Genomic DNA, 24,480 nt, shown 5'->3' with positions numbered 1-24,480 from the left:
AGCTTTCCACGGTAGTGGAGAGTCTGATGTGCTGAGGTAGAGCGTTCCAGAGTATGGGGGATGCACGGGAGAAATCTTGTACACGATTGTGGGAAGAGGAAATAAGAGAGGAGCAGAGAAGGAGATCTTGTGAGGATCTAAGGTTGCGTGCAGGTAGGTACTGGGAGACTAGGTCACAGATGTAGGGAGGAGACAGGTTGTGCATGGCTTTGTATGTCATGGTTAATGTTTTGAACTGGAGTCGTTGGGCGATGGGAAGCCAGTGAAGGGATTGGCAGAGTGGCGAGGCTGGGGAGTAGCGAGGGGAGAGGTGGATTAAGCGGGCTGCAGAGTTTAGGATAGAGAGCAGGAGGTTGCAGTAGTCGAGGCGGGAGATGATGAGGGCATGCACTAATGTTTTTGAAGATTCTTGGTTAAGAAAAGCACGGATCCGGGAGATATTTTTGAGTTGTAATCGGCATGAGTTGAAGAGGGCTTGGATGTGTGGCTTGAAGGATAGAGCAGAGTCGAGGGTTACTCTAAGGCAACGAGCTTGTGAGACTGGGGTGAGTGAGCAACCATCAAGTTTGATGGAAAGGCTTGTTGGAGGAGATGAGTGAGGAGGAGGAAAGACCATAAACTCTGTTTTGTCCATGTTAAGATTTAGGAATCGTGCAGAGAAGAAGGATGAAATAGCAGACAAACATTGTGGTATTTTGGTTAGTAGAGAGGTAATGTCAGGTCCAGAGAGGTAGATCTGTGTGTCATCGGCATAGAGATGATACTGGAAGCCGTGGGACTCTATGAGCTGTCCCAAGCCGAAGGTATAGATGGAGAACAGCAGGGGTCCAAGAACTGAGCCTTGAGGGACACCGATAGATAGGGGGCGAGCTGAGGAAGTGGTGTGAGAATGGGAGACGCTGAAAGTTCGGTCGGTTAGGTATGAGGAGATCCAAGATAGGGCCAAGTCTGTGATGCCCAGAGATGAGAGAATCTGTAGTAGGAGGGAATGGTCTACTGTGTCGAAGGCAGAGGACAGGTCCAGGAGGAGGAGGATAGAGTAGTGTCGCTTGGCTTTGGCGGTTAGTAGATCATTGGTGACTTTGGTTAGGGCAGTTTCGGTAGAATGATGTGGTCGGAAGCCAGATTGAAGCCGGTCAAAGAGGGAGCAGGAGGAGAGGTATGAGGACAATTCAAGATGGACATGCTGTTCCAGTAGTTTTGAGGCATAGGGGAGAAGGGATATGGGGCGATAGTTTGACACAGAGGATGGGTCAAGGGAGGGCTTTTTGAGGATGGGTGTAATAGAGGCATGTTTAAAGCATGAAGGGAATACACCACTTGCTAGTGATAGGTTGAAGAGATGGGTTAGGGCTGGGATGAGGACTGCGGTGATGTTGGGGATGAGGTGCGATGGGAGCGGGTCCAGTGCACAGGTGGTTAGATGTGATCTTGAGAGTAGAGTGGAGAGATTGTTTTCTGTCATGGTGGAGAAGCTGGATTTGGAGGAAGAGGGATGAGTAGCTATGATGAGGGGCTGTGGTGATTGTGGGCCAAAGCTTGCTCTGATGTTGTCAATCTTCCGCTTGAAGAAAGAGGCAAAGTCTTCAGCTGAGATGAGAGGAGAGGGAGGTGGTGCCGGAGGACGGAGGAGAGAATTGAAAGTGTTGAATAGCTGTTTAGGGTTGTGAGAGAAAGAAGATATGAGGGATGAGAAGTAGGTTTGTTTTGCAGCAGTGAGTGTGGACTTGAAAGTGGTGAAGGACTCTTTATATGCAATGAAGTGCTCAGTGGAATGAGACCTCTTCCATCTGCGCTCAGCAATTCTGGAAGCTCGTCTAAGTTCTTTAGTCTGCCTTGTGTGCCAGGGTTGCCTGTTGATTGTGCGGGTTTTGGTGTGTGTGAGGGGGGCAGCTGATTCGAGAGCTGCAGAGATTGTAGTGTTGTATAAAGTTGCAGCGGCATCTGCATCATGTAGAAATGCAATGTCTGTGAGGGGGAGAAGGGACTGAGAAAGGGCGTGTAAATCAATGTGTTTGATATTTCTGCGAGGGTATGAAAATTTGTGGAGGGGGGTTGCATACTTGGAGAAGAGAGGGAAGAGAATGTGAGTAGGTTGTGGTCAGACAGGGGGAGAGGTGAGTTAGAGAGGTTAGATAGGGAACAGAGGCGAGTGAAGATGAGGTCCAGCGTGTGGCCATCTTTGTGAGTAGCTGCAGAAGACCATTGGGTGAGGCTGAAGGAGGAAGCGAGTGTTAGAAGTTTGGAGACAGATGAGTGGGAAGTGTCAATGGGGATATTGAAATCACCCATAATGATGGTGGGGATGTCGGTGGAAAGGAAGTGTAGTAGCCAGGTGGTGAAATGGTCAAAAAAGGCAGTGGCTGGCCCTGGAGGGCGGTAAATGACAGCCAGCTGAAGGTTGGAGGGGGCGTAGATGCGTACGGAGTGCACCTCAAAAGAGGGGAGCGTGACAGAGGGTGGTAGAGGAATTGGTGTAAAGGAGCATTGGTCGGACAGGAGCAAACCAACTCCTCCACCATGCTTGTTACTGGGGCGGGGTGTGTGAGAGAGTTGGAGACCGCCATAAGAAAGTGCAGCAGGAGAGGCAGTGTCAGAGGGGGTGAGCCAGGTTTCTGTGATGGCGAGGAAGGAGAGTTTATTAGTGATGAACAGATCATGAATGTAGGATAGTTTGTTGCAGACAGAGCGAGCGTTCCATTTACTCTACAGTAACATTGCTCCCTATATGGCTAATTTCATAATACTTCTAGTCCCAAGTCCTTTTACTTTCGGATGCGTTTCAGATAAGTTGACTTACATAAAGTTACTACTCCAAGATTTTTCCTTAACTATAATACTAACAACCGCGCCCTGTTTAGGAGAGAGGGGAGAACAAAAAATACCAAAACTAAATTGGACAAGTTATTACACAAAACCCCCAAAATATACAGGACAAAATTGTTGGCACCTTTCCAAAATTGGGGGTAAATAACTTTTTTCAAACGTGATGCTTGCTCAAACTCACCAGTGGCAAATAACAGCTGTGAGCAATATGAAAATCACACCTGAAACCAGATAAAAATGGGAGCAGTTTACTCAATGCATTGTGTCTGTCTGTGGCACACTAAGCATGGAGAATAGAAAGAGGAGAAGAGAATTGTCTGAGAAATTGAGAACCAACATATATGAACATTTTCAAGGTTACAAGTCTTGATGTTCAATGGCCCACAATGTGAAATGTGATCAAGAAGTTTACAACCCATGGCACTGTAGCTCATCTCTCTGGATGTAGATTGTAGAGAAAAAATTAATGGAAAGTTCCAACATAAGATATTGCGGATGGTGAATAAGCAGCCGCTATCAAAATCCAAAGAAATTCAAGCTGTCCTGCAGGCTCAGGGTGTCTCAGTGTCAGTAGAAACTGTCCGTCGACATTTGAATAAAATAAAACTCTATGGCAGGAGACCCCGGAGACCATTGCTGACAAAGAGACATAAAAAAACCTAGACTACAGTTTGCCAAAATATATGGGACTCTGCAAGACAAGTGTATTTAAGGCCAAACACGAATTGAGGCTTGCAAAGGAGGTCAAGAGTAAGGTAAAAGGATTTTGGGGGTATGTTAAAAGCAACAGAAAAGTGAAGGAGACCATTAGAGTAATGCAGAATAAAAAAGGTGAAACAGTAAACAAGGTGGAACAGCAGGTGGAACTACTAAATTCTTATTTCGTATCTGTCTTCTCCCAAAAAGTACCGCTTGCCATAGTCTTCAATAAGTCATGGGAAACAGGAGTGATCCCTCTAGATTGGAAAACGGCAAATGTGGTTCTTATCTACAAAAAGGCGAAAAATCAGAATCCAGGGAATTAAAGGCCAGTAAGCCTGAACTCTATTGCAAGAAAATCTTCAAGCAAATTGTCAAAGAACATTTACTTAGGTACCTGGATGGGAAGGCATTAATTAACCAAAGCCAGCACGGTTTTAGGGCCAATAAATCTTGTCAGACCAACCTGATTTCCTTCTACAACAAAGTCACTAAATGGTTGGACCAGGGGAATGCTGGGGATATAGTATACCTTGACTTCAATAAGGCATTCGATAAAGTATCACATAACATCCTCATTGTAAAAATGATCAATTACGGAATTGACAAAAAATCAATTAGATGGATTCACAACTGGCTTAATGATTGTGCACAATGAGTAATAATAAATGACTACACATCAAACTAGAGGAAAGTTAAAAGCGAGGTGCCGCAAGACTCTATCCTGGCCCCACTGCTGTTTAATACCTTTATAAATGATCTGGACAATGGAATTATTGGGGAATTCATAAAATTTGCAGATGACACTAAGATAGTAGGAGTAGCCAACACTAGAGAGGACAGAGAGCGTATTCGAAAGGATCTAGACAGAACAATGGGCTGAGGAGAACAGAATGGTGTTTAACAGGGACAAATTAAAAATCCTACATCTGGGTAAAAGACATGTAAAAAGCATATATAGCATAGGAGGAATAGAACTAGGTGATAGCACCGGGGAACAGGACTTGGTCATAATAGGAGATCTCATATTCAACATGAGCCAACAGTGTGGTGCTGCAGCTAAAAAGGCCAACAAAATTCTGGGATGTATCAAGACAAGCATTGAATCTAAATCAAAAGAGGTAGAGGTAATTATTCCCCTATACTCTGTCCTGGTCAGGCCCCATCTGGAATACTGTGTACAGTTCTGGGCGCCCCAATTTAAGAAAGACATCGATATATTGGAGCAAGTCCAGAGAAGAGCCACCAAGATGGTAGAAGGTCTGCAAACCATGTCATATGAAGACCGGCTAAAAGAACTAGGAATATTTAGTTTGCAAAAGAGAAGGCTGAGAGGAGACTTAATAGCAGTCTACAAATATCTGAAAGGTAGTCACAGTGCAGAGGGAACTACCCTATTCTCATTAGCACAAGGAAGTCCAAGAAGTAATGGGATGAAACTAAAAGGAAGGAGATTCAAATTAGACATTAGGAAAAACGTTTTCACAGTGAGGGTAGTCAGAGAGTGGAATAGGCTACCACGGGAGGTAGTCAGCTCTCCATCAATGGAAATGACGCTGCAGTTGGATAAACATATAGGTAGGATGATTTAAGGAAAACCTGCACTTGAAGGGGGTTGGACCCAATGGCCCTTGAGGTCCCTTCCAACTCTACAATTCTATGAAGCAAAAATCCTTCAGCGAAGTGTCTTGTGGCCAGATGAGACCAAAATAAAACCTTTTGGTAAAGCACATCATTCTACGGTATACCAAAAACAGAATGAGGTCGACAAAGAAAAGAACACAGTACCTACAATCAAATATGGTGGAATTTCAAAGATGTTTTCGGGTAGTTTTTCTTAATCTGACACTGGGTGCAAGGCATCATGAAATCTGAAGATGACCAAAGGAGTTTGGGTAGCAATGTAGTGCCTAGTGTCAGAAAGCTGGGTCAGCATCCTAGGTCATGGGTCTTCCAGCAGGACAATGATCCCAAAAATACTTAAAGAAGCACCCAGAAATGGATGGAAATAAAGCACTGCAGAGTTCTGAAGTGGCAGCAATGATTCCGGACCTAAACCCATTGAACAAATGTGGAGAGATCTTAAAATTGATGTTGGGAGAAGGCACCCTTCAAATATGACAGACCTGGAAGCAACTGATTGCAGTTATTTATTACAAGGCGTGTGCAACCAAATATTAAGTTGAGGGTGCCAACATTTTTGTCTGCCCCATTTTTGTGTGAAATTATGTACAATTTGCCATTTGTTTTTTGTTTATTTGTGTTGTTCCAATACACGCAAAGAAAATAAATGTGTATGACAAAAGGTGTAAATGCAATAATTTTCTGGGAGAAATACTTTCATTTTCTGGAACAATTTCATGGGTACCAACACTTTCGGCCATAACTCTATGACAGCTTATTATGAAATGTTGTTTGAAACGAGAGGTAGGCTTTAAAGGGAATCTACCAGTAGGATTACATACCTTAACTATTTATATGTGCATGTTGCTCTTTCAAAGAAAAGTACCGTTATATTTTTACATGGCCAGTCCATTCTTCTGTAAGGCTACATTCCCGCGATGAGTGAGTTTTTAATGCTGCTTGTTTTTGCAGCATAGAAAACGCTGCGTCTTTTAGTTCCAGCAAAGTAGATGGGATTTATAGAAATCTCATGCCAACTGTGCTTCTTTTTTATGCTGCGGAAACTGACATTTTTCAAATCCACAGCATGTAAATTTCTCTTGTAGGTACGCTGAGTTTTCTGTGCAGAGTTTCCACATAGACTTCCACTAGATGCTGAAAATCCACAAGTAAAAAGATCACATGCATTTTAAGTGCATTTCCGAGGCAATAACGTGTCTAAACCACATGTAATCCGCATCAAAGCTTGTCAATAAAGTTTTGTCAAAGTTTTACCAGGAAGTTTAAAAAACAAAACAGCTTTATTTAAAGCATGACATACCAGAGACAAAAAAACAGTGTCAAAAATGCATTAAAAACGCAAGTTCAAAACGTACACAAACGCAATGGAAAAAAGTCATCTAATTTACATAATAGGTGCAGAAATGGAGCAGTAAATTTGCAACATCAAAACCTCACAAAAGCTCATCATGGGAAATCAGCATGTGTATGGATATGGAAATGAGGCCAAATAACTTTGTGTACATCTGAAGTCCCTGTCACTCCAGTTCTATTCTCCACCAAGCTCCGCATCCTCTTGCTTTACAATTCCTTTCCGTCAAGTCACATATTATAAAGGCTCTCCGTCAAGTAGTACTCTCAGGAGTAGACCATGCTGAGAAGGCAATAGAGCTGTATGATTACGGCTTCAGATCTACAAATAGCTCTTCAGCCTCAATGGCATTTCAATTCAAAATCAAAGGAACAGACTGGTTAGATGAAAATATTGCTTGGCTTGTCTTTGAAAAAACGACATGCATATATACAGTATAGCACAAAAGTGAGTACACCCCTCACATTTTTGTAATTATTTTGTTATATCTTTTCATGGGACAACACTGAAGATATGACACTTTGATACAATGTAAAATAGTTTCTAAATAACTTAACATGCAGCCATTAATGTCTAAACAGCTGTCAACAAAAGTGAGTACACCCCCAAAAGGAAATTGGCCGAGCCATTTTCCCTCCCTGGTGTCATGTGACTAAGAGTTACAAGGTCTCAGATGCGAATAGGCAGCATGTGTGTTCAATTTAAGGGTGCTTTACATGCTGCAACATCGCTACTGATATATCGTCGGGATCACGTCGTTAGTGACGCACATCCGGCGCCGGTAGCGACATCGCAGCATGTGACACCAAGGAGCGACGTTCAACAATCGCAAAATTGTTCAAAAACAGTGATCGTTGACACGTCGCTCCTTTCCTTAATATCACTTGCTGCCACAGGTATGATGTTGTTCGTCGTTCCTGCGGCAGCACACATCGCTATATGTGACACCACAGGAACGGCGAACATCTTCTTACCTCCATCCACCGGCAATGCGGAAGGAAGGAGGTGGGCGGGATGTTACGTGTCGCTCATCTCTGCCCCTCCGCTTCTATTGGCTGGCCGCTTAGTGACGCCGCAGTGACGTCGCTATGACGCCGAACGCACCTCCCGCTTGAGGGAGGGATTGTTCAGCGGTCACAGCCACGTCGCTGACAGCAAGCACCAAATGTCGCACGAACGACGGGGGCGGGTGCTATCGCGCTCGACATCGCTAGCAATCGCTAGCGATGTCGCAGCGTGTAAAGCACCCTTTAGTGTTATTGCTCACACACTCTTTCTTATTGGTCACTGGAAGTTCAACATGGCACCCCATGGCAAAGAATTCTCTGAACATCTGAATTTTTTTTTATTGCGCTACATAAAGATGACCTAGGCAATAAAAAGATTGCCAACACCCTTAAACTAAGCTGCAGCATGATGGCCAAGACCATACAGCAGTTGAAACCAAGATAAATCTATTTGATTCAGATGGTTTCAAGTGTGTGTGGCGGCAACCAGGTGAGGAGTACAAAGACAACTGTGTCTTGCATATAGTCAAGCATGGTGGTGGGAGTGTCTTGGTTTGGAGCTACATGAGTGCTGCCAGCTGTGGGGAGCTACAGTTCATTGCGGGAACCATGAGTGCCAACATGTGCTGTTACATACTGAAGCAAAGCCTGATCCCCTCCCTTTGGAAACTGTGCTGCAGGGTAGTATTCCAATATGATAACGACCCCAACCACACCTCCAAGTTGACCAAGGGTAACTGAGGGTAAGGTTGCTGGACTAGCCAATCATGTCTCCACACCTAAAACCTATTGAGCATCAGTGGAGTATCCTCAAATGGAAGGTGCAGGAGCGCAAGGTCCACAATGTTGTCATGGAGGAGAAGCGGATTCCAGTGGCTCCTGTGAAGCTCTAGTGAACTCCATGCCAAACTGAGTTAAGGAAGTGCTTGAAAATAATCATGGCCATAACAAGTATTTATACTTTAGCAGAATTTGGCCATTTTCACCTTGGGGTGTACTTACTTTTGTTTCCTGTGCTTTTTTTACATTTATGGCTGTGTGTTGAGTTATTTAGCATGCACATTTACACTTACACAAGCTGTACACTGACTACTTTACATAATATCAAAGTGTCATATTTTCAGTGTTGTCCTGTGAAGATATAATAAAATATTTACAAAAATGTGAGGGGCGTACTCACTTTTGTGATATACTGTAAATACTTTGGGGGGGGTGAACTCCTGCTTAGACTTCCTTTTAATTAGTTTTTGTTGATTTTTTTTATAAAAAATGCAATTCTCATTAATATACAGTGCTGCTATTGTAAATGCCATCTAGTTTGATCTCTTGGAATATTTCTTTAATTCTGACATTGTAACATAATTAGGGTGAGGACATTAACAGATCAATTCATACAGACAAAATATATCAAGACGTTTTACAAAACGCTCTATAATTAAGCAAAACCTAATAATATAAAATCCGAGATACTGTGTATAGTAACTTTAAGTTTCAATTCCTTCCCCTGATTCCTGGCTAAAATTGACCTGGAATGTCATGGGAAACGTGTTCTCCTTAAAAGCTCCCGACATCTTCCTTATAAATAAAATAAAAGCAGTATTGCAGCCATCATTTCCGAATCAGTGATTAAATATAGCAGGCCTGAGAGGAGAAGTCATTCTACTTGAAACATGTCAAAAAGTTTAGAAATAGCATATTTAGTAAGAAAACTGACAAGTGAGTATTGGATTACCTCGATTTCTTGATATGAGCTGTTAATCATGGCAATCAGCATGTTCAGGAGGACCACCACCATTGTCACATTGTAGATGCCATAGAGCACGTAGCCGATGTTCTCGATAAACTTATGGTCGTATTTCAGAACTACAGATGTCACTTCTGACAAACCAAATATGGACCAGAACAGGGTTTTAAAACTCTCCTCAACACTTAAAGACAAAAAGAACACAAGTCGAGTTATGTAGAACTTTGCTTCTCTTATTTAGACATGTTAATAGTAAAAGTTTCATAGATGGGTGATGAGTTCTGAAAGTTAGCAGGGGAGTAAAGTGGAGGTCTTCCATGAGGCAATCAACAGCTCACAATAGTTTTTCTTCTAACCAATTTCAAAATAGCCGACAGTTGACTTATTGCTGAAACCAATAATTTAAGTTTTTCTTTATACTTAGTAAAGACCAAGCATCTCTTCTGACACATCTATTAGCCCCTTCAGCACTCCACTTCACCACATTGTTTTTATGTTTTCATCAATATAGCCATATGAGGGCTTGTTTTTCTGTGGGACAAGTTGTACTTTGGAATGAAACCATTAATTTTACCATATACTGTATTGGAAAATAGGAAAAAAATTTAGAAGTACAGTGGAATGGCAAAAAAGTGCAAATCCACGATTGTTTTTTAGGTTTTTTATTTACCATGTTCTCTATATATGGTAAAACTGACCTGGTAATATGAGTCGTCATGTCAGTATGAATACGTAGATACCAAACATGTATAGTTTTCTTTCAATTTCAGCAATGAAAACAATTCAGCAGTTTTTGGCGCCATTTTCCGAAACCCGCAATTTTTTTTATATTTCAGGATCTGGGGATGAGTAATAACTTATCTCTTACACCCTAAGCTGACATTTTTAGTTATATGATTTTTGGGTAGATGTGATGTTTTGCATTTTATTAGTCCCAAAAAAACATAGTTTTGGCATTTTTTATTTTTTTTCCCATTACGCTGTTTAGTAATCGGATTTAATTATTTTATATTTTGATAGATCGGACATTTCTGAATACAGCGATACTAAATATGTGTATTTGGTTATTTTTTTAATCATTTTATTTTCAATTGGACAAAAGGGGGGGTGATTTGAACTATTGTCTTTTTAATTTTTTCATATTTTTTAAAACCTTTTTCCCACTTTTTATTTTATTTACCAATTTCCTTAGGGGACTTGAAGCTGTGACTGTCTGATCGCTTGGGCTGTACAAAGCAGTGTATCAGCTTTAGCACTGCTCTAAATGGCAGAAATGATGACTTCATATGAACGCCAGCTCACAGCCGGCATTTACAGGAAGTTCATAATGACAGACCCAGGGATCATCATCTGACCCCTGACTATTATGACAACCCATTGGTGCCCCGGGATTATGATCACAGGGCTGCCGATGGGACAGGGGAATGGGGCGTTCAGTGTCGACGTGTGTTAAATCCCGCTGTCAGGGATTGACAGCGAAATTTACCTAGTTAACATCCTCGAGGGGATCTTTGATCCACCTGTTAGAGGTATATGTTGGCTGCTCAGTTCTGCCAACACATGCAGAGAAAGATGCAGGCTCGGCATGAGAGCCCTCATGAAAGCAAGTGACACAACATATCAAAGGTCGAAAGGGTTAAAGGGGATTTCCCATGAACGAAGTTAATTTTGACCAATAGATCATGGAATAATAATAGGTGTTACAATTGCATGTGTTAAATAAAGAATACATTTTTTCTCCATATTCTCCTCATTCAAGATAATTGGAGTGCACTATACTCACACTCTGATCAGTTTGATCAGAGTGTAATTTGCTTAATCCACCCAATTCTCTCGAATAAGGAGAATATATGGCCACTGCACGAGCCCTAACAGCAATCAATATTAACAGCTATCAATATAATACTCCTTGTAAAATGGTGTGACCCTTCCATCTGCTTTGGCCAGCACTGGTTGGACAGTGTCATAGTGCGCAGGGGTACGCACACAACTAGTAATGGCAATCAGTCATATTTTCCTTTTCCAAAGGGTTTGTCCCCTAAACTCTAAAGGGTACTTTACACGCTGCGATATCGGTACCAATATCGCTAGCGAGCGTACCCGCCCCCGTCGGTTGTGCGACACAGGTAAATCGCTGCCCGTGGCGCACAACATCGCTTACGCCCGTAACACTCCTTACCTGCCTAGCGACATTGTTGTGACCGGCAAACTGCCTCCTTTCTAAGGGGGTGGTTCGTTCGGCGTCATAGCCACGTCACTAAGTGGCCACCCAATAGCAGAGGAGGGGCGGAGATGAGCGGGCCGAACATCCCGCCCACCTCCTTCCTTCCTTATTGCCGGCGGGACGCAGGTACGGTGAGTTTCCTCATTCCTGCGGTGTCACATATAGCGATGTGTGCTGCCGCAGGAAATACAAACAACCTCGCTAGTCACCTGTCAACGATTTTTGGTGTTGGAGCGACCTCTCCAATACCAACGATTTTTACCTCTTTTACGATCGTTTTAGGTTGCTCAGAGGTGTTACATGCTGCGATGTCGCTAACGACGCCGGATGTGTGTCACAAACACCGTGACCCCGACGATATATCGTTAGCGATGTCGCAGCATGTAAAGCACCCTTTAGTCTTGGTCAGGACTGATAGGACAGTGTAAGATTGTGCAGGTAAAACTCACTCACAACTCACAGCACCAGTTAATTCATACGTTTTTAGGCGGAATAACTAAAGAATAACACAAAGCAAACTTATAAGTCAAGGTGCACCAGAATAATTATTTAACAGAGAATATAACTATGTACTAATGAGATATGGTATGAGAGATAATAAGTTCTTATTTAAGGGAACCTGCTAATAATGATTGTTGCACGTATACCCTCTGTCACTTGTAAAGTGCCACGGAATAAATGGCGCTATAATAATAAATAATAATAATAATATATACTGTTCGATCTACGGGCAGCATATATCAGGCACTGGCTGTATGATTTCAGCCATGTATATTTGACTATGAACCACTGCAGTGTATAGGCAAAGACCTGTCACTCCAGTGCAGCGGGCCAGGAGAAGCCACCGAGGACCCACCTGACCAACTAGTCTATGGCATTGGTCAATCCTCGGCGGTTTTTAAAGTACGCTTTTATTAGAAATGGCGCAGCATTTCAGAATTAAACTTACATGCCTGAGACCATGCAGCCAGTGTCTTATACATGCTGCCCGTAGATCAGGCAGCATGAATCAGCTCTCAGGTTCCCTTTATATGCCATTTTTGTCACTTCACTTACAAAAAGTGGAATTACATTTCATTCTAATCAAATACTTAAACTCTGACATCCATATTTCATGTCATGTCTCTTACTTGAGTTTTCCATACACAAACCAAATAAGTTTTGGGCCATTGCATACTGATGGTGCATATTCATAATATATCAACTATATACTGATGTACAGAATCAAGCTAAAATAGTTTATCCCCTATTGTAATTGCATTCTTTTGTGTGGCCAGCTTAACAAAAGTGAATAGGAAGTTTACTTAGCAGCCATGAGAGATTTCATCGCTATCTATTAAAGAATCTTTTACCAAAGGCTTAAGGGGTACTTTGCACACTACGACATCGCAAGCTGATGCTGCGATGCCGAGTGTGATAGTCCCCGCCCCCGTCGCAGCAGCGATATCTTGTGATAGTTGCCATAGCAAACATTGTCGCTACGGCAGTTTCACATGCACTTACCTGCCCTGCGACGTCGCTCTGGCCGGCAAACCGCCTCCTTCCTAAGGGAGCGGGTCGTGCGGCGTCACAGCGACGTCACACGGCAGGCGGCTAATAGGAGCGGAGGGGCGGAGATGAACGGGACGTAAAAATCCCGCCCACCTCCTTCCTTCCGCATTGCAGCCGGGACGCAGGTAAGGTGATGTTCCTTGCTCCAGCGATGTGTGCTGCCTGCTGGAACGAGGAACAACATCGTACTGTCGCTGCTGCGAAATTATGGAAATGTCGGACCCTACACCGATCATAAGATAATGACGCTTTTGCGCTCGTTAAAAGGATTGACATCATGCAATGTCGACAGCGACGCCGGATGTGCGTCCCTTTCGATTTGACCATGCGATGTCGTAGTGTGCAAAGTACCCCTAAGACCCCTTTACACACTGCAATATCGCTAGCGATATCGCTGTAATGTCACCAGTTCTGTGACGTAATATATATATATATATATATATATATACATACATATATATATATATATATATTTATTTATTTATTTATTCATTTATATAGCACTATTAATTCCACAGTGCTTTACATAAACTGGCAATAGCAACCTCCCCAGTGACATTACAGTGTGTGACACGTATCAGCGGCCTGGCCCCCGCTGTGAGGTCGCTGATCGCTACAAATTGTTCAGGGCCATTTTTTGGTCCTTGGTTTCGCCCTGCGCAGCATGCATCGGTGTGTTTGACACTCTTACAACAACATCGTTAGCGACTTAGAACCCAGCCCGTAGGTGTGGTATAGCGTTTCCTTTCCCGCCCCCTTACCTCCGATTGGTGGTCGCTGTTGCATTCTGATTGGGCGGATCACACTGAAAAGAAGGCAACTTTAATGCGTCTGTCTTTTGTTTCAAAGCTACCTTGTTCCTGAGCATGCTGGTTTGCAGATCATTAGAGAGTTCTCTAGTCTGCAATACTATATAGCTCAGGAACAAAGCTCAGAAGCTCAGGAACAAAGGATATACAAGCGCAACTTTTGCTAATCTATCCAAGCTCAGGGTCGCTAATAAGAACGCACTAGCGATCACCAATCGGAGCTGAGGGGGGCGTGTAAAAAGGACACCTAGGTGGCTTCAGCGCCAAACACCACGCCCCTAACATAGGTGTGAGTCGTCCCCAACGACCAGCGAGGTCGTTCTGCAGGTCCGTATCGCTGCTGCGTCGTTGGCCAGATCTGCCTGTTTGACAGCTCAACAGCGACTGTTTAGAGATTTTCCAGCGATCCCGGCCAGGTCGGGATCGCTGGTAGGATCGCTAGAAAGTCTCAGTGTGTAAAGGGGCCTTTATACTGTGTGTCTGTTGTCTAACACATACAAACTTTCACATTATCTCCTGTCAACACTCAATTGTGATATCGCTATTCTTTAGAGTAGTCTTATAATTGGTGAAGGTTGATACTGTAGTTATCTTGTCTTATTATTCATTCATAACGTGTTTCTTTAAGTACCCAACGGCCTTTGGTTTTTATTCTACTTGTGTGTCTCGTTGTTCAACCAGAAAATGTGTTGATATAAATAATGTAAAACAACTTATAAAAAAATAAGCATTACTAAACCAGACATAATATAATACTTACGTGGTGAAAGCGGAATTAACTTTAGCTCCAAGGTAGTAAGAATACAGTATAAACATCCCAATCATAAATGCCAGGAACACCATAATAAAGAGGACCATAAACTTAAAGATGTCCTTCACAGTCCTCCCCAGTGATATCTGTAGAGGTCCAAAACTCTCATTGGCTGGCAGGATGTAGGCTATGCGCGAGAAGCTCAGAACAACAGCGATTGCGTATAGGCCTTCAGATATAATCTGTGGATCAGACGGCAGCCATTTATCTCTGGCTGGAAGAAATCAAATACATGGTAAATAACTACAATAAATAATACTGAAATACAATCTGATCAGTGTCTTAAGAGATGACTGAAGTCAAACATCAAATTTCCCTCATCCTACTTTACATTCTGGAAATATATGAGATGTCTCTCCAGTGAGAGGTGGATGTTTAGCAGAAGGTGGAAGATTTATGATGTGCTTTTTTAAATTACATCTCATCAAAGTAGCCTTAGATGTATGATGGTCCTACCACACATGATCTACATTATTCACCCAAGCAGTGTATTCATTCCCAGAACATTTATTAGACAGCAAATCATTTCCAAAGCTCACAATGGTATGGACAAGAATAAAACATTGTATTCCTAACCAGTATATAAAGAATATACAGGGCGTCTTAAGTTAACATCTAGATCATTTACTGATTCTAGACCAATCATCCTGTGCTCTGTTTCCTTGAAATATGTTTAGATTTTTCCATATACTGCACTATACAAAATTATACATTAAAGAGAAAAATCCATTTTTATTTTGTATACGATGATTTCAGGTACAGTTAAATCTATTGACCACAGATATAATTTCTATTAAATATCTATTACACTTGCAGAGTGTGCCAATTTCTTAGTGGTGCTTATAAGTCGCAGACACCTTCATCTGTGATTCTTATTAATCAGCTCTTTCCTCATAGTGAGGGAAGACACTAATTACAGTGACTGTCAGTCAAAAATGTGCTCACTGCAAGAGCGCAAATGTCATATACCGTATATACATATGAATGAAAGAAAGCATTTCTTATGCTTTCATAAACTATTTACTGAAGTGATGTGTTTTTGTTTTTTTTCAATGGTATTAAAATTCTTTCTGCCATTTTGTACACCATCAAAGGAAGCCAGTCAGGACTAGTGATGGGCAAACCCCCCCGATGTTCGGGATCTAGAGACTCGCCAGAGCTGTTTGTAAAGTTCGAGTTCGGGGCCGAAGATAATGCGAACTTGTGTCCGAACTCCGAGCTTAAACTTTAGAGTTATGGGATGTGGTGGGCTGTAAAATAAAGAATATAGTTAATAATAAACATTGTCATTATACTTACCAGTTCCACGACGTGTCCTACAGACCCGCTATTCCCCAGCCGCTTCTGATTCCAGGTCCGATCATTAAATTTCCGGGTTTTTCATGGCATTGCTCCTCACTTGGCAGTCTTCATTTTTTTCCGGTTATGTTCATGGTGACGTCAGGGTTCACCCGAGTCCATGGCTTAGCCATAGACTCAATTGAACTTTGACTGTCACTGTCAGCCTGCTTCTTGCTCTGTATAGACACTTGTCTGTACAGAGTGATGAAGCAGAGCTGACATTGCTCTCCCTGTGGACTATGTTGGACTAAGGACTTTTTTATATAAAGATGGAGTCTCTAAATTGTTTTTGTTTTATTTCTAATAATTTTTTTTTCTGTGTTGTGTTTTTTTTTTACTGTTTACTAGCAATTCATGGTCCTCATGGCTAATTTGGGGTGACACCACGAACTTCCGGCTTAGTACCAGCTGAGTATACAAAGCTAGTATTAACCCCTTTATTACCCAGCATGCCACCACCATCAGGGCCGCTGGACGAGCCAGGTGAAGCACCTGGAAATGGCGCAAAGAAACAATGCGCCATTTCCAGGGGCAGCTGCAAATTTTAGTGTGGGGGGCCCAGAACGCTTGGGCCTTAACACGCTGAGAATCCCAGCCCCCAGCTGCCTGGTTTTACCTGACTGGTGATCAAAATATGGTGGGAGCCCACGCATTTTTTTTTGTTAATTATTTTTTTAAATAATTAAAAAAAATGAATGGGCTTCCCTGTATTTTGATTGCCAGCCAAGGTAAAGCCAGGCAGATGGGGGTGGCAGCCCGTAACCATCCACTTAATCTGTGCTGAGAATCAAAAATACTGCGAAGTGCTATATCATTTTTTAAATTATTTATTTATTTTTACACTACTATATGTGTGAGGGACTCAACAGCCAATCACAGATGATGTCACACAGAATGTGCATCTGTGGTAAGGCACAATCATTCTTGGCCCACCATGCTACAAACAGCAGCCTGCAGCCACTGGACGAACCAGGTAAAATTCCTGGAAATAGAGCTAAAAAACAATGTGCCATTTCCAGGCACTTTACCCGATTCGTCCAGCAGCCCTGATGGCACTGGCATGCTAGGTAATAAAGGGGTTAGGGCTAGCTTTGTATTAGCAGCTGGCACTAGGCCCGAAATTCATGGAGTCACACCAAATTAGATATGGCCCCCATGACTGTCTAGTAAACAGTAAAAAACCCCACAACACATAAAAAAAAATTATTAGAAATAAAACAAACAAAACATTTAGAGACTCCATCTTTATTATAAAAAAATCCTTAGTCCGACGTAGTCCATAGGGAGAGCAATATCAGATTTGCTTCATCGCTCTGTACAGACAAGTGTCTCTACAGAGTGAGAAGCAGGCTGAGACCGGAGTTCCACTTGCATATGACTCATGTGAGTCTTGCATCGGTATCACCCCGCACTTTCTCCAGACACAAGCGCTTACACTGCATGGAAATACATGCAGCCAACCTGCGCCGTTCCGGGTGATACTGATGCAAGACTCACACGCGTCATATGCAAGTGGAATCATACCCTGACAGTGATAGTCAAAGCTCAATCGAGTCCATAGCTAAGCCATGGACTTGAGTGAACCCTGACAGCATCGGAAACATGGCCAAAAAAAGCCGAAGACTGCTGAGTAACGATCATTTCAGTGAATACCCCCAGAAGTTAATGATCAGACCCTGAAGCAGAAGCGGCCGGGAGATAGCGGGTCTGCAGGATGTGTTGCGGTAGTGGTAAGTATAATCATAATGTTTTTTAATAATGTGCTTTTTTTACAGCCCCTTGTCCCTAACTGGACCTGAACTGTAACACAGGTTTCCCAGGAAAACTCGTGTTCGGGACCATGTGCATGAACACTATGTGTGAACGCCCATCACTATTAGCAACCAAACTAGTGGTATGGTATATATAAAAAAATAATAAAAACGATGCCTGTGTGTAGTTGATGTGCAACGGCTAAAAAATCAAGTCATAAATAATTTAGCCTGGAAGGACATGAGGATTTACTATCAGTGCATTGACACTCTCTTAGTGCATTTTTAATCTAATTTGCATGTGGCTAACCAAGCTTCTTTTGTCACCACAGGCCCATCACATTACTTAAAGACATGTATTTTATTTCTGTATTATGACCTATTGGTCAATCACACCACTACTTTGATTACTGTTCTGAGTAGAGAAGATTTATTTGCAGGACTTCGGTCCATCAGTTAGATCGGTAGTCTTTGACTTCTAGATGGAAGGCCTCTAGATCTCCTAACCAGCTACCATTCCTAGCTCTTCTTTTGCTTAGCCAGGCTGGTATGATGTCATCATTGAAGTGTAACGCATGAACATTGTCAGTCCAACTAATCAAAGGAAGAGATGCAAATGCTGGGAGGTAAGAACATTTGCAGGCCTATGACCTACAATAACCCTGTTGCCACTAGGATATCAAAACAATCGCTTTTACCCTCGGTTGACATCTCTTTCCCTTGTAGACTTTAAGCCATCATTAGCAGGGTCTCCTCACCATCTGTATTAGTCTTCTGTAAGGCTTCTTTTATTTTTTGCCTCATGTTATGTACAGTATCACAGAATAAATAACGCTGTACAATAAAGAAAACTAATAATTAATCTTATCTCATGGCAAGTATCCCTGTTAGTTTTAAATTACTTTAACAAATTACTTAAGAAATACAACTTTTATGTAGGTACAAGTAATTCTCAATTGCAAAACCCAATACATACACATTGTGCCTGTCTAGGTATTGTGAAATTATATGTGCGTGATGAGAGTTGAATTTCCATAGCAGCAGGAGAGACACAAGTTGTACCTAATATTATAAAACTCTTTACAATAAACTTGACCTACCATTTTCTTCTGCCAAGCTAATATATAAAATAACCGTTTTCTGTTATACTTTAGTTCATTTTCGTTGATAGCACAGTAAACATATAGCCATTCAATTCCTTAGATCACTTATTCTGTATTCAAACAAGCAATCAATAATGTTCTCTTCCTTGGACAATGGATTTTGTTGTATTGACCTTGACTTTTGTCTACAATCATCCATCTAATCTTTGCCTTCTATATTTGCATATATAAAATGCATGAGGAGAAAACTTTTTTAATGTCCTTTAACCTATGTAAACTTTTTTATTAAAACAGTATAATTTTATTTTATTAATTTACTAATACTATTATTGATTTAGAAAAAGCCTTTAATTCCATGGTGTACATGTGAAGAGGGTTTACATACATACAGTACATACAGTAACAAACTAACAATGGCAGACTGGTGCAGAGGTTGAAAGCACCCTGCCCTCATGGGTTTGCAATCTACAGGATATTGGGAAAGGAAACAGTAGGCTGAGGGCCTAGAATAGATTCAGACATTGTAAGGTAACAACGGAGTTATTGCTGGCTGTAAACGTTTCTGGAGAGATGTGTTTTCAGGTTGCCCCTGAAGGTTTCAGTTGTGAGAGTCAATGGGAAGTGCTGAGGAAATGAATTCCAGAGAATGGGGGATGCTAAGATGCTAAGAAAAATTTTTTGGAAGCAGATGGATGAGGAACGTATTAGGGTAGAGCAGAGAAGGAGATCTTGTGATGGCTGGAGATTATGTATGAGAACATATTGTGAGACTAATTCAGAGATGTGTGAGGGACACACGCAGATTATGGATTTGGCAGGGATTGGCAGAGGAGAGAGGTGGAGGAGTAGTGAAGTGAGAGCTGGATTAATCAGAAAGCGGGGTCAATGATAGAGTGGAGATATGCAAGAGTGTTAGTTGGGAAGATATGTTGGAGGATATTGCAATAGTTGTTGCGGGAGTTGATGAGGGCATGCACTAATATTTTAATTGACTAGGGGTTGACAACAATTGTGGATTCTGAAAATTTTTTTGAGTTAGAGATGCAGGTGGTGGAAAGGCTTGGACAAATAGTTTAAAGGACAAGGCAGATTCATGGTTTACACTAATATATGGACATCTTGTATAGGGAAAGTGTGATGTCATGTATTGTGCTAGATAGATCGGGTAAGGGAGTTAAGTGAGAGGAGGGAAAATTATGAGCTCAGTTTTGTACTCTTTGAGATTTAGAAAACATAATGAGGAATGGATATGGGTGATGGACACTCTGGCATTCTTGACAGTAGAGAGATATAATCTGGGTCAGAGAGATTTATCTTATTACACAATCCTAATAATTATGGATAATGAACTCTTGTCATATCCCAGGACACAACCTAATAGTAATAATATTATCATATGCTGCATCCATTCCATATTTCTATATGGTGATAAAGTCATATGAAATCTGAGGAATACAGATATTCAAAATGGCCCCATAGAAGTCCTTAGGTATCCAGTTACAGCTCTATATATGCTGTGCCTGTAATATTATATCTTTTTACAAGGCTTCCAGACCCCATTTCTATTATTTCTGAAATGAAGAGTGTGGAGACAAAAGGGTAAGTGGGTATTTTCATCCGCTGGCTTGGCTGTCTGAAGAAAGACTGCACAGACCAGACTCTATTGGGTCACCAACAGTCAACAGCATAAAGTATATTCCGGCAAGAACCCAAGATGGTACAAGTGACAGAGTATCAACCTTTTACTGGCCCCTCAGGGATTAGAATCTTCGTGACTTCGGGGTATCCATGGCCACCTATACCAGCCAACAGCACCTCGCTTTTGGTGGGCACCCACTGAGGAAATAGCAGCAAGCTTACAAAGCTGGTCAACACAGCAAGGTATGTAGCCAGGTGATTGGATTGTCCTAACCTGGGTTCTCCAGCGAATACGTGGTCTCAGTGTTGGGCAGTGGAGCAGTAATGTAATCCTCCAGCTAGAACCATTAACCCTAGGCTGAAGTCCTGTAGAATGATAGAGGTGATAGGAGAAAAGCCCTTTTTATATCACTCAGTTCCCATTTCGGGGTATTGTGACTTAAAGATTGAGGGGATAGCTGTTCCCGCATTGTTTGCTGATTCAACAAGACTGCATAATTGTCCTCCAAATGCAGACTAGTACACTGCAGGATGCCGATGCAATCCATAGTCAGCACACATTCCACAAATTAACATACAGAAAGAGTCATGAAACATTCTGGCATGAAACAATGGTTAATGTCTCTAGATTACTAAACAAAGAAACAGTATGCCCGACATAATTAAAAATGGTTCACCCCTGCACTAGTGACTAGATTGACGCTGAGTCATTACAGAGAGTTAATTTCCCCATAGTTGTGTTGTGTATCACTGAAAAACAGTGTCAGCAGAGCCAATACAGCAGGACCAAATAGCAGTGCCAACCTAAAAGGCCTATCTATCAATCTTAACATAATGGGACAGTATTGCCTACGGGGTTCTTTGGCAGCTCAAATGCATACTATACTGTCAATATTATTACGATATATTGCAATAGTATGCCTCAATTTGTGGTGAAGAAATAATTTATTTGTATACTATTATTTTTTTTAGAACAGATGCAAATACCTGATATCCTTGAGTCATAACCTTGGCATAGAAGAGTAACCTAACCTGCTCCAGTCAAGACAATGAAGAATGAAACAGATCAGAAAAGCATACATGTCTAAAGGGTTTGGTAGCTTACAGCAAATGCAATGATGAATGGTTCTGTATCCCAACATCTTTTTTCCAAAATAGATATGTCACTAATATATTTCCTTTCACTTTCCTCAACAGATCCATTTATGATAATGCTGCATTACTGTTACTTTTCAGACTCACATATGTATGTATGTATGTATATATATATATATATATATATATATATATATAAATATATCACTACATATGTATCACCATTCACAGATATGTTATAAAATAAACAGTGTTTAGCTATTTAGCAAATAAACTGCTCATAAATATGTAATTTTTCTTCTCAAGAAATAACGTCCTAACGTACTTCACAGGTAAGTTGCTCTAGAATACATACATATTTATGTGCAAATAGATGCATGAAATTACATATGCATTTTTAATTTCTGCCTTTGAGTAGTGTTGTCTATTGTCACATCTGCTTGATTTCCTGATCATCTACAGCCTGTAATTCTGCAAAAATCAAGTGATTACAAATTATATCCTGCCTTACAACTAATCATGAAAGGTAATTTATTAAGATCTCTCCAGTCTATCCCATGTTGCACAGCGTAGTGAAAAATAATTTGCCTCCAATTTCAGCATATTTGTCACACTTAATTGTTTCAGATTGTCAAACAAAATTTTATGTAAAATAAAGACAATATGAATAGACATAAAATGCAGCTTAAATAAATTTACTGAAGCCATGAAGTTAGCAAACACCAATTGACCCTTGGTGAAAAATGAATTGCTGTCCTCCTAAAATGTAATACATGCTTATGCCAACTGATGCCAGGTGCTTTCAATACCAGAGGACCATTTCTCTTAATGGGCTTTCCCTCCATTAAATATCATACAGTTAATATAGTTGTTTTTTTTAAAAAACAAAACAAAAAAAAACATTTGCCATTTACATATCATTAGAAAATCTGTAATCTGGAAATATGGCAGATGATTTTGTAGTACAATACTAATATTATCTTTAATTAGGGCTTAAAAAGACCTTTCAGGTTCAGTAAGTTTTAAGGCTCAGCCACACACAACGACTTACCAGCGATCCCGAAAACGATGCGACCTGATAGAGATCGCAGGTAAGTCGCTGGGAGTTCGCAGCTGAGATGTCACACAGTCAGATCTTACCAGCGATGCAGGAACAATACAGGTCGCAGTAGCGACCTGCAGGGCCGGCTCCAGGTTTTTGTGGGCCCCGGGCGGAAGAGTCCCAGTGGGCCCCATCCACACACAGACACCGATACGAACATATACATATTTAAAGACAAACTCACAAAAATACATATAAACAGACAAATATATACAGTCATATACACTTACAGACACACACACACACACACAAGTCTGCTGCATACAGACAGACACACACACACACACACAACTCTGCTACATACAGACAAACACATACAACTCTGCTACATACAGATAAACACATACAACTCTGCTACATACAGACAAACACATACAACTCTGCTACATACAGACAAACACATACAACTCTGCTACATACAGACAAACACATACAACTCTGCTACATACAGACAAACATACAACTCTGCTACATACAGACAAACACACAACTCTGCTACATACAGACAAACACACAACTCTGCTACATACAGACAAACACACAACTCTGCTACATACAGACAAACACATACAACTCTGCTACATACAGACAAACACATACAACTCTGCTACATACAGATAAACACATACAACTCTGCTACATACAGATAAACACATACAACTCTGCTACATACAGACAAACACATACAACTCTGCTACATGCAGACAAACACATACAACTCTGCTACATACAGACAAACACACAACTCTGCTACATACAGACAAACACATACAACTCTGCTACATACAGACAAACACATACAACTCTGCTACATACAGATAAACACATACAACTCTGCTACATACAGACAAACACATACAACTCTGCTACATACAGACAAACACATACAACTCTGCTACATACAGACAAACACACAACTCTGCTACATACAGACAAACACATACAACTCTGCTACATACAGACAAACACATACAACTCTGCTACATACAAACACATACAACTCTGCTACATACAGACAAACACATACAACTCTGCTACATACAGACAAACACACACAACTCTGCTACATACAAACACATACAACTCTGCTACATACAGACAAACACATACAACTCTGCTACATACAGACAAACACATACAACTCTGCTACATACAAACACATACAACTCTGCTACATACAGACAAACACATACAACTCTGCTACATACAAACACATACAACTCTGCTACATACAGACAAACACATACAACTCTGCTACATACAGACAAACACATACAACTCTGCTACATACAGACAAACACATACAACTCTGCTACATACAGACAAACACATACAAATCTGCTACATACAGACAAACACACACAACTCTGCTACATACAAACACATACAACTCTGCTACATACAGACAAACACACAACTCTGCTACATACAGACAAACACACAACTCTGCTACATACAGACAAACACACACAACTCTGCTACATACAGACAAACACACACAACTCTGCTACATACAAACACATACAACTCTGCTACATACAGACAAACACACAACTCTGCTACATACAGACAAACACACAACTCTGCTACATACAGACAAACACACACAACTCTGCTACATACAGACAAACACATACAACTCTGCTACATACAGACAAACACATACAACTCTGCTACATACAGACAAACACATACAACTCTGCTACATACAGACAAACACATACAACTCTGCTACATACAGACAAACACATACAACTCTGCTACATACAGACAAACACATACAA

The 24,480-nt window shown here is 41.2% G+C and overlaps 1 protein-coding gene across 3 annotated transcripts in view; it reads right to left on the bottom strand.

Annotated features, from left to right (window-relative positions):
• Nucleotides 1-24,480, bottom strand: part of TRPC3 (transient receptor potential cation channel subfamily C member 3) — a 403,894-nt gene that overhangs the window by 31,484 nt on the left and 347,930 nt on the right. For all 3 annotated transcript variants that reach the window (XM_075349076.1, XM_075349096.1, XM_075349087.1), the window contains exons 7-8: nt 14,616-14,880; nt 9,260-9,455 (exon numbers count right to left, since the gene is read on the bottom strand). In XM_075349076.1, coding sequence (XP_075205191.1) covers nt 9,260-9,455; nt 14,616-14,880 — 461 coding nt within the window. The remainder of the gene's footprint in view (nt 1-9,259; nt 9,456-14,615; nt 14,881-24,480) is intronic.

The sequence above is a fragment of the Anomaloglossus baeobatrachus genome, chromosome 1, assembly GCF_048569485.1.
Source record: "Anomaloglossus baeobatrachus isolate aAnoBae1 chromosome 1, aAnoBae1.hap1, whole genome shotgun sequence".
NCBI classification, from domain to species: domain Eukaryota; kingdom Metazoa; phylum Chordata; class Amphibia; order Anura; family Aromobatidae; genus Anomaloglossus; species Anomaloglossus baeobatrachus.
Note: the sequence above shows the minus strand (reverse complement) of the source record. Positions and strands in the feature narration are given on the sequence as shown.